The sequence below is a fragment of the Urocampus carinirostris genome, chromosome 18 (assembly GCF_059441175.1).
Source record: "Urocampus carinirostris isolate Australia breed hairy pipefish chromosome 18, RoL_Ucar_1.0, whole genome shotgun sequence".
Classification (NCBI taxonomy): Eukaryota; Metazoa; Chordata; class Actinopteri; order Syngnathiformes; family Syngnathidae; genus Urocampus; species Urocampus carinirostris.
Window position 1 is genome coordinate 13,803,713 of NC_142366.1, and position 11,954 is coordinate 13,815,666.

At 42.3% G+C, this 11,954-nt stretch overlaps 1 protein-coding gene across 1 annotated transcript; it reads right to left on the reverse strand.

The window, feature by feature from the left end:
* Positions 1-1,547: 1,547 nt before the first annotated feature.
* gpr12 (G protein-coupled receptor 12) lies at positions 1,548-11,449 on the reverse strand. Its single transcript, XM_088322427.1, has 2 exons — positions 11,339-11,449; positions 1,548-6,269 (listed from the first exon to the last, which is right to left on the reverse strand). The coding sequence occupies exon 2, from the start codon at positions 6,255-6,257 to the stop codon at positions 5,229-5,231; it is 1,029 nt and encodes a 342-aa protein (XP_088178553.1). The 5' UTR covers positions 6,258-6,269; positions 11,339-11,449; the 3' UTR covers positions 1,548-5,228.
* Between the last annotated feature and the right edge of the window lie 505 nt (positions 11,450-11,954).

Below are 11,954 nucleotides of genomic sequence, written 5' to 3' on the forward strand. Positions count from 1 at the left end.
CACAACATGATCCGAGGAACATAACAATTGATGCGTCACTACATTCAGAAAAAAGGCTTTTAAAGCGCCACGATATTCTCATACAACATAAGGAATCCGAGCCGAAAAAAATAGAACTTCTCAATGATTATAACAAAATAGATATATATTTCTGTGGTCGTTTGATGTCAACAAAGACCGAGGCCACGTCCCAAAAGTCTTTCCAAGACTCTTTTGAGAGTGGTCCGGTTTAGCTCATAAGATCATTCAGAGGTCTTCCGCCGATTTAATCGTTCCTCCTTTTTCGCTTTGGCTTCAAGTAGCGATGTTTTTTTTTTCTCGACGTCGCACGTGAAAAAAAACAGGATGAGTTATTTCAGGGACGTTGGAGGAAGACGAATGTAGAGCGACTTCCCTCCACTCTGTCTTGAGGAAACAACATGCGGCCATGCAATTTGTAGAGTGACGGCGAACACACACAAAAGACACTTGAGGTTACAAGACTCGGCTTGGGACGACAAAACCGCTTTCATGCCACGTTTCTGTGAGAAGAAGTCATAATGATGATTTCTCGATTAAAAGGTCGGGAATGGGTTGGAAATAGAGTTAATATGTGGTTTGTTTTTAGTACTTTTTCACGCAATAATTTTGACAAAACCTTAGGTTAGAACGTATAATAACATTGAGTTCCACAAAGGGCTATTAATGTCAAAAATACATTTTGATTAGATTGGCAAGAAGTGAATTTAGATGATATGTCACAAAAGTGAGTACAGCCCTCACATTTCTGCAGTGATTTCATTATAATGTTTAATGGAACCTCACTGAAGAAACATCACTTTGACACAATGAGAATAAGTTTGTCAACCAAGGCCACGGCTTACTGGAAATATGTCCTCTGGTCTGATGAGACAAAGATTAATTTATTTGGCTTGGATGGTGTAAAGCATGTGTGGCTGCAAGTAGGTGAGGAGTATTAACATTTTTGCCTTAAGTCAAGCCTGGTGTTGGGAATGTCATGGTTTGGGGCCGCTTGATTGCAAATGGAATTAGGGAGTTGCATTTCATCAAGGCAAACACAAACTCAAGCATGTACTGTGGAATACTAGAGCAGATAATGATCCCCTCATCCCAGAAACTGGGATGCAGGGCAATGTTCCAGGCTGACCCTAAATACACCTCTAAGATGACCAAGGCTTCTCTAAAGAGGCTAAGTGTGAAGGGGATGAACTGGCCAATCATGTCTCCAGATCTAAACCCAAAAGAACATCTTCGGGGCATCCTCAAGCGTAAAGCGGAGAAGCACAATATCAGCTTTTTATGTTGTCATAGAGGAGTGGAAAAGAGCATTCCGTTGGCAATTTGTGAGGTTATGGTGAGATCCATGGCCAGGTGGATTAGAGTGGTTCTGCAAAATCACGATGGCCACACAAAATATTGAACTTCAGGAACTTTTACTTCAGAGTGTACTCACTTTTGTTCCCTGGGTTTTAGCTCCTAATGGCTTTTGAGTTTTTTGAGGGGAAAATACATTTACACTCCTATATAAGCTTTACTCAGAATACCATTCATTGTGTCAAAGCCATGTTTCTTCAGTGTTGCTCAATTAAACATAATGATGAAATTTATGCAGTGATGTGAAATTCTGTACATGATATTTTAATTTTCAATTACCGGATTTATCGAACTATAAGATGCACCTTAAAAACAAAAAAAATCCCAGAACTTCATGAGTGCATCTTGTAAGCGGGTGTGCCATTTACAGGGTTCATAGGGTACTTGAAATCTTCGAAAATGCTTGAATTTAATGTTGTGTTTTCAAACATTAGAAATGGTTTGAATTTTGGGTGAAGTCCTTGTAAATGCTTGAAAATGTTGCAACAATTCACTACAAGTCTGCTTAAAATGATGCCAACACTGTTCTCTGGTGGCTTTGCTTTGCATTTCAACTCTTCTCTCCTCGTGTTAAATGGCGGCTGGCATTAGTTTGTATGGCATTGTCGTGCCCAAGAGGACAGGTGCTTGCTACACCTAAACCCGGCACTATAAATGTGTGTTATTGCAAGGATTGAGGATCAATTATGGACATTTGTTATGAGCCATGCAAAAAATGAAGGTAGCATTTCCCAGTGGAAAATTGTAACAGGAAAAACTTCCTACAATTGAAAACGTAAGCTACATATTACTGTCATTTTCCCCAACACCTATTCGGGGTGAGATTTGTCTCAAATATTTACACATGTATCCTTCAGATCCACAAATATCTTTGCAATTTACTCAAGATCTAAAAATCATATGTCTTGATAAACCACAGATGCATTCGTGGATCTGTAAAATACCAGTTTCACATAGAATTTTAGCTTTTAATGGTAATGGAGAAATTGAAAATTTGGTTTCGGAAGTACTTAAAAAGTGCTTGAATTTTGGCCATGAAAAGTGTGTAGGAATCCTGCTTATCCGACAGAATTTTTTTTGTTCTAATATAGAAAACAAATGAGAATATACTTGAGGACATCATGTTTACAGATGTAAAAACTGACACTTTTTTGGGCTGTAGTTTTTGTAGTTTGGTACAATTTGTTGACATTTTTCTGTAATCAAGGCACATCAGCAAAATACTTTTGCGATATGGAAAGCCCTTAATTTGATCATGGGCATTTTTGGTTCTCAAATTTTAAAACTATTTGGCCAAAAACGTGTCAAAATACAAAAAGAAAGATTGACTGTGTGGGAATTTCACATATCATTTGAGACTATAAATGGCAAAAAATTCCACCCTAAATAAATGACATCATTGTGATAAAGCAACAAATGAAAATTCATCAATGAAGCCTGTTTTTTCTGTTATTGTCGGTTTTCTTGATATTTTTTCTTCACTATTTCTCATAACCTTTACTCAGCAGGAAGAAATCACAGTAAAGTTGCGTGGATGTTATTGCTGTCCGAATATTGCTTCGCCACTCGGAGAATAACTACCGTCCAAAGGTTAGTTATTGCTGACAAGATGAGGGGAAAAAATGGCTGAGAGCTCTTTAACGGCCTGAAAGCAAATGCGACACTTTATAATGCAACTCCATTAGGGCACATACAGTAGCTGTTTTTTTTTCTTTTTTTTAAACCTTTATAGAGCACTGATTGGAAAATTGGCAAATCACCATGACGACACTCAATTTATCAATTCTTGTGTCTAAAAATGAGATGTGCTTTTCATTGTACATGTACGAATATAGAAGCATATGTGCAAAATAATCTATATAAAAGTACCAAACTTGAAATCCCATGATGGTGTGATAATACATAAATATTGTGCAGTAAATGCGTGACAAATTTAGTGCATTTGAATTCCCTTTTACTCCAAAGCAGCAGCAACATTTTTTTAATTAGTACAGAGAAAGCCCAAAAAACGTCCCGGAAAGGGATCGGTGCTGCCAGGCTGTACTTGCCCAAGACACACCACAGGAAGTAGCGCCCCTACGATCAAGGTGGTAAGGAATGTGTGAACCGCGAACATATATTGTGTAAATATTATTTAAACTTCAATATTTTCTTGGTGTTCCAATTAGTGCTCCAGAATTAGGTTGAATCTTTCGTAGTGCCCTATGATAGGATAATCCTTTTATCGTTAGAATCAAATTCCGTTGATAGGCGAAGAGAAGTCACATCATTCTTTTAACATATTAAAAATACAGTGGCATTTTTTTTGCATGGATGTTGCAACCTTCAACTGAGTCAACATTCGAAATGAAGCTAGTGCGGTGGATGGATGTAACACTTCTGCCTCCAGTGATATAAAAAAAGGAGGGGAGTTAATGGCACGGGGTCTTCCGTGAGTGGGGGAGGGGTGGCGTTACTGGTGTCAAACACATTCACAAGCAAGAATCCGGTGAAAGACAAAAACTGTGTAGCGAGGCCTCCTGGTTTCCACAAGAGAAGCCGGGATCTATTTTTAGACCGCCGCGCCTTTTTAGCTTGCCACGCACGTTCGGGTAGGCAGGCGGGCGGGGATGGATGCTGCTTCAGACTTGCTGCTAGGAAGGAAGGGGGTGCAGAGTAAAAATTAATAAATAAACAGGTCTGCGTGCTTGTCGTCGTCTGCCTGGTTTTTAATCTGCCTTTGGAGCGACCAATAATCCCGAAGGACGAGCACGTGGCGGCCGAAGCCCAGTGGCTCCCCTTGCGGGAACATGTGACTGGCACCCTCTGCAGTGGGGCAAGGGCGGGGCACCGGACGAAGGGGGAAGAGCGGAGAGGCTGGGATGGTGGGCAGCATGCAACATGGCCGCCTTGAGTGAGGAAGACACAGGTAAGAGAAAAAACCCTCAACCTTAAGGTTTGACTGCTAAATTGCAAACCCACCGAGGACGATTAGCGCTAACCTTCTCAAAAACATCCAGGATTACCCCTTCTTTGAGGACCCCTACCGCAAATCCATCCAAATCAAGATTGCGCTAACCTCACACCTGATAAACCCATGGACACCCGGTTTCCTAAAAAACACCCAGTAAACCTTTCTTAAATCCATCCATAGGACGCTCTCAAGACATGATCACTAGTTACTTGCAACCATTTCCTGGCCCTTCCTACTGATCAAAACCACCCAAGGTTTAACAACCGAAGTGTGATTCCTCGTAAAATCCACCAGTCACCTGGATCCGACACAGGCACCACAGACCCAAGGCAATTAACACTAACCTTCTCAAACAGACCCAAGATCACCCCTTCTTTCGAAACCTATTACCGCATTTCCATCTGAATCAGTTTGTGCTAACCTCACGGACACTTGGTTCCATAAAAACCAAGTATACCTCTCCTAAATCCAACCAACCCTTTTAAGATCTAGTCATCAGCTGCTGGCACCCAGATCATTCTTACTAAGCAAAACCAATCGAGGTGTAATTTACTCTTGTGAAACCCTCCAGTTACTTGGACCCAACGAAGGAACCATTCACAAAACTTAGTTAAACGCAATCAGGGGCACCAACTGGTATTAGCTCCCAACCCGGTGGAGTCAACCGTTAAGGAAACTTAACTTGGAAGAAATGTACCCGTCTCCAAAACCCAATGCAAGTGACAGTCCAATTAGTCAACTTTTCCGAAATCCATACCGTTGTACCTAACCTGTCTTAATACCTAGCCGGTTTTATTCATCCCGGCGCCCCCCTATTAAACCCCGGTTCACTGCGTCCCACTGGGAGAACCAACCAAGGTGCGCCCTTCGTACTATCTCTCTCCTATACCCAAACAGTGGGTCAGACGTCACTGGGAGTCCGCACCCTGTGTGCTACGCCGGCAGGGATGCAGCCGCAACACACCAACCACAACGCCTTTTGGATCTCTTGATTTCGGAAGGCATAGATGACTGGGTTGATGACCGAGTTGTACGTAGCAGGAACCAGCGTAGCGTAGGTGTACAGTGGCGGGTATGTGTAGTCGGCGATGAGCGAGTAGACAGTGAAGGGCATCCAGCAGGCGGCAAAGGTCCCGAGAATGATTGCCAGCGTGGAGACGCCCTTCCGTGTGGTGACATAATGCGGCGAGGCGGCCAGGAAGTGATGCTGCAAAGCGATCTGGTGCGCGTGCCGCATCACGATCTTGCAGATCTGCACGTAGAGCTGCAGCATGAGGCCGAACAGGAGCAAGAAGGAGACTGAGAGAACGGCGATGTTGTTCTTGGTGAGCGGGCGCACCACGCTGCATGTTGATTCTTCTGCCAGGCAGTTGACCCCAGTAACGGGCAGCAGGCCCAAGCACAGCGAAAGTCCCCAAAGGAGCACTAACATGGTGTAGGTGAAAGCGGCGGTGCGCTCCGAGTTGTAGGTGAGGGCGTAGTACAGGGACAGGTAGCGGTCGATGGTGATGGCCAGGAGGCTGAAAACGGAGGCGGAGAACGACGCCACCACCAGGCCCACGGTGAGTAGTTGGGCAGAGTCCGACTGGAGCAGGTAAGCGCAGGTGAAGTGCAGCACTAGGCCCAAGCCGGCCAGCAAGTCCGCCAGGGCCAGGCTGCCAATCAGCAGGAACATGGGTGCCCGCAGAGCTGGGTTCTGCCAGATCACCAGGACCACCAGGGCGTTCTCGCAGGCGATCAGCGTCCCCGACGTACACAGGACGATGTCCCACGGGTTGACTAGCAGGGGCAACTGCCGGGGGAAGAGGGACTCTTCGGCTGGGAATGTCACCGGGATGCTGGTGTTGTCCGGCGATGCCCCGGTGCCACTGGCCCACGCCGTGGGGTCGGGACTGGGCCAGCTGGGGGTGACAGGTGGCTCTATGCTCATTGTGGTCCCCGTCTGAAAATCACAGTTAAAAACTCTTTAGGTCAAAGAGTGGGTATATCATATGAATTGTGCGTGTGTGGGGGGGGGCACTCACTCCCCCTGGAAAAACTGTTGTTTTTGGCCTATAGATTTTACCATTCTATTATATTGTGCTTCAATGCAATTTTATTTTCAAAACATATTTCAGCTGAGTGAATAAGAGAACATTGCTACGATTTTGATATTTGATTAGTTAGTTAGTTTAGTCCACTTTTGGTAAAATAGAAACTATACTCAACTGATGGCTTCTTGAATAATACCAGCTTTTTCCATTTAATATTCGTTTTGGGTGATTTTTACATCAAATAAATTTGCATTTTGTGCCTCCTGAAAATAAAAGTTTAATGAAAGAGGCATAAGAAAATAACTTAAGTATATTTTGTCTCGTTTTCAGTAGGTTCAATTAGGTTCACCAGACTATATGCGTGTAAAAATGTTCAACATTTGATTTGTCCGGCCCTCGGCTTGAAGCCAATTTCTTTTATTTAGCCTTCTGTCTGTTTGACTTTGACACCCCCTGTCAAAGACACTTGGTAAATTATGACGTAATAAGCAATGCAGGAAAGTTGAAACGCTACAACGGATTTTTGATGTCTATAATCGTGGACAGTCACTCATTACCTGCCAATGACGACAGTAATTCGCTGTGAAAGGTTTAGAAATCTACCATTGTAATTTCCTTTAAAGAGGCAGCGTGTATTTGACTACGAGGTGTCGCTGAATCGTCGTGGAACCAAACACGAGTGCTAAAAAAGGGAGGAATACAAACTATGGGGACTCAAAATGACCATGAAGCATAATTTTTTTCCTATTTTATTGCCCAACCTTTTTGCAAGATGTTTGGTTTTTTAAGTTCCCGTCGCAGCAAGATGGTGGACAATGATGTCAGCTCCTTCAAGGTACTGTCAAGTAAAATGAATGCAAATTTCTTACTCTACAAGTATTTTCTAAACTTGCTGTTTATATGATAGTTCATGCCTTTTTAACTCATTTTTTAAAATACATTTTGCATTTTAAATGAGTTTTTCTTACAAATCCCTTTAAATATATATATATATATATATATATATATATATATATATATATATATATATATATTTGCGGCAGCACGGCAGCACAGTGGTTAACTTGTGTGCGGCATAATTCTGAGGTAGTGAGATCAAACCTCCTGTGTGGAGTTTGCATGTTCTCCCAGTGCTTGCGTGGGTTTCCTCCGGGCAGTTTCCTCCCACATTCCAAAAACATGCATGTCAGGTTAATTGGCCGGTCCAAATTGTCCCTAGGTGTGAATGAGCGAGCGAATTGTCTGTCCCTGTGTGCTCTGCGACTGGCTGGCAACCAGTTCAGGGTGTCCCCTGCCCACTGCCCGAAGATAGCTGGGATGGGCTCCATCTTCCTCCCTCCATCTCATTATACCCGCTTCCCATCTCAACTTCATGGGGAGGAGAGCTTTTAGCCGCTCTGCCCCCCAGCTCTGGAACTCATTGCAACCTGACCTCCAGAATTTCACCTTTAAAACTGGTCTCCAATACCCACCTCTTCAGACTTTCCTTTGTATAATAATAATAATATAATAATAATAATTTCCTTGTATTGTCATTCTGTGTAACAACGTACACAGAACGAAATGTCGATTGCACCTGACCCGTTGTAGCGAGCCGATGCAGCCGCAGCCAACAGAGGGCGCCGCCGACCACTTTTTAAGTCTTAGGAATATGATCATCTGCCTCATGTACCGCACTCTTTTTAAATTTACTCTAAATTTACGCTATTTATTACTTGCTTGTTTTATTTTTGTTTTATTATTGTTTGGTATTCTGCGAACAGCAACCTTGGGTGTCATGAAAGGCGCTTTGAAGCAGAATGCATTATTACTATTATTTTTCTTATTACGCATCTGTCAGTTAATCAGTACAATTTAAAATGTACATGTATATGCAGCATGCTCCTTGGCCCCATATACTGTAATACATATACATATATAAATTATACATATATTGTATATATATACACCTATATAAATTTTATATATATATATATATATATATATATATATATATATATAGTACCGTATTATCCGCACTATAAGGCGCACCGGGATATAAGGCGCATCCCCAAAAAAATAGTTTTTGGTCCGATATCTTCCATACATAAGGCGCACCGGATTATAAGGCGCAACAATGGGAACGTCGACAAAACAGTCAGATAGTTCAGTCAAACTTATTACCCCCTTAACACTCTGAAAGCTTGCAAAGAAGCAAATACGTGTCTCAGACATGTACGGAAACAGTGTCTGTACGATGTCACCAATCACTCAATGCATCGTTCCACATATCATTCGAAAGGTTAAAGTCTTGGGATTCATGAAATGCCAAACATTTCTTAGTTTCCATTTTATTTTTTGCTGGCAACTGTGTGGACAGCAAAGTAAGGATTTTATTGTGCAGGGAAACGGGGTTCTTTGCTGTGCATATGACAATAAACACTTTGAATTGAATTTAGTTTAAAAATAGGATCATTACAGAAACATCAAGATCGTTCTAAAACAAGATACCAGGAAAACATAAATCCGCATAGCTCACCTAAGTTCTCTTGCAGCCTTCACATTCATTAATGATACGTAAACATGGTCTTCTTACAACCGTGAGTGTAGTAAATCCAGGAGAGTAAAATATTTACAAATACAGAATAGTAAAAAATGTTTTCTCTATGCCGTAGTGCAACCCAACGTGTGATTCACATTCATCTTTTTCGGCCAATTGCAGGCTTTGTTTCGCCCCTTTAGCCTATGCGAGCCTGTAAATGATAAAAAGGATCCGCCCCTCTACCTCCGAATAATTTAGCCAATAGTGACTGATTCAAATGATGATTGACACATTGGTTAGGAAATGAAACGCCGGTATATAAATCCCAGCATACACCGCGGACTACTTCGCCTTCGGGGGAAAATCGAGTCGCCGGCTGCTTGCCTTAGTTGCAAGACTTTGCGACTTAATATTGATCCATCTATAAGGCGCACTGTATTACAAGGCGCATGGTCAGCTTTTGAAAAAAATAAAGGCTTTTAGGTGCGCCTTATAGTGCGGAAAATACGGTATATATATACAAAGGCTTCCCATTCCGACATTGTTTTTTTTCTCATTTTTTAAATTCATAATGTTATTTTAATAACTGAAGTTATCACCAACAGGAGGCGTTTAATACTACACACTGTCCCTTTAAGATCGTCACTAATCTGTGAACGACTCATTGGGAAGTTTTTAACAACACGCCTTTGAGACGTCTGTCTCTCATGTTTTTTTCTTCCCATGCACTTTTGTCAACATAGCACTTCATTTCCCACGCTTCGAAATAAAGAATGCGTGACTTGCAAGGACAGAAATGAATTTTTATGCCTCGGTCGAAAATAAGCATACCATTCCTCCTTCAATCTAGTTTTTTTTCTGAAAAATGTTGCACAAGATTTTTACTCATTCTGGCGCGTAATACAGAGAGCGATTCGAGCGTTTGATGTCCTGAAAACTTTCTTAAGGTCTGTGACCTTAGAAAATTCCAACACAAAGGCTGATTTTACAGCATTTCAGAAAGAATAAACCTCACATGACACAAAAAAACTGTCACATGTAAAACAGGAATCCAAAAGTTGAAGTCAAAGTTTGAGATCTGAGATAAGTCATTAACACAGCCCAGAAGATCATTGGCTGCTCTCTACCCAGTCTAAAGGACGTTGCCGGCTCGGGACACCGTAGACGAGCCATCAACATTAAAGTCAACATTAAAAAAGGCCCTTCCCACCTTGGTCACCACTTCTTTGACCCCTTAAATCAAGGACAAACAGGCTCAGAGAGCTCCTTCCCCAGGGCCATCACCACCCTAAACGAGCGCACAAAAATTTGAAAACATATCTTGCGACTAATTTTTCCTTTTTCCTTGCTGCTAAATGTTATTACAAATCATTCATGAGCATACTATTATTATAACTAAGGCCAGTCTCTAAGTCAAGGGAGAAACACATGTGGCCTGAAAAGGTTTTTAATCCGATCCCTTAGACAACTTTGAGAGAAGCACGAGAGAAAAAGGGGCTGCAGTTTTAGATATGTCAACTTGATGTCGCCAAAGGTAGGGACAAGACGCTCACAAAGCAACTGTAGCTGTATTTCTTTCTCACTCACCTTTTCTCTCTCTTTCTCTCAGTCTCTCTCTTTTTCATCTACTATTTTTTTTTCTATTTGTCCCTCTTTCTTTCTCTCTCTGTTTTGCTCTTTTGTCTTTCACTTTTTCTATCTTTGGTCCTCATTCTTTCTGTTTCTCACTCTTTCTCTTATTCTCTTATTTTTCTGTTTTTGACTTACCGTTTGTTACTCATTCCTTGTCTCTAGTTCTCGCTCTGTATTTCTCTTTATCTCTTCTGTGTTTTTCTAATCCTCTTTTTTTCTCTCACACTTTTTTCTGTCTCTCTCTTTCCCTCTTCCTCTATCCCTCTTATCTATTTCTTTTTTTCTCCCTATTTCTTTTTTTCTTTCTTCCTTTGTACATCTATTTTCCCTGCCTCTCTTTCTCTCTCTCTTTATTTCTTTCTCTCTTTCTCCAACTCGCGCTCTCTTTTTTGGTTCTCTGTCTTTATGTGAGTATGTTTCTAAACATGTGGCCCCTGAGCTCAAATGAGTTTGAACTTTTTTCTAAGCACTACGTTGTAAATATTTTTTCTGCTTTTTATATCGGTAGTCTTTCTCTTTTTTCTCTCTTTAACGTCTTTATGAAAGATTTACCCCGGAGTGCACTTTCTAATCTTGTCGCATGAAATATTTCCCGATTCGATCCGATACAAGAAATAGACTCGCTCGCGTCCCGGCGCCAAAGCACATAACAGGCCACGTTGGCTTACGGAATAGGAAAACCGGCCATATGTTAGCGACGCTGCTATTCCTGATGCTGCTCCACGTCAGCAGAAAGGATGCTGGAGTGGGAGGGGGGGGGTGAGGAAAGGATGAGGGGGTGAGGACGAATGGATGAATCCTTCGGTTTTCATTTTCGGGGCTTACCTTGAGACTCGGTGAGCTGTGGCTGCAGCCTTTCAGATGCAACCTTTTGCGTCCATGGCGAGGGAGGAAGGAGGAGAGGAGCGGGGGATGCAGGGGGCAGGATGCGGCTCCTTTTTCGGTGATGCGAGGATGGAGAGAAAGAGGGAGGGAGCAAGAGGAGGGGACGACTGCGGCTGCGCTGAGACATGAGAGGGAGGGAAGGAGAAAAGGGGGAGGGGAGCACAGGTCTGGCGCCCCGTTCGAAGAAAAAAAGAGGTTGTTCCTGGTTTTTCCTGCGCATGAGGTAAAGCAGTGAGAAGGTGGGCGGAGTTACACATGTGCAAAAAATATAATAAAATTCTGAGACATTTGGCTGAGCAGCACGGTGGATTAGTGTTAGAAGTTGGGGTGCGTGGTTTGAGGTGACATTAAAAAGATGAATATTTTCTCTATTAACCATTTGATGATCCTATAAAATTCCCCTAAAATCCCAATCCAAGACGTACCCTAAGGAAATTGAATGCTGTTCTTGAACCATTTGGAAGATATGGACAGTTTTGGTGGCGCGGTGGTTAGCGTGTGTGCGACACAGTTCTGAGTTCATGGGTTCAAATCCAGTTACCGACATGGAGTTTTG

Bases quoted from the DNA above. Each gene is read 5' to 3' on its own strand.
- gpr12 (XM_088322427.1), bottom strand. From the start codon at position 6,257: ATGAGCATAGAGCCACCTGTCACCCCCAGCTGGCCCAGTCCCGACCCC.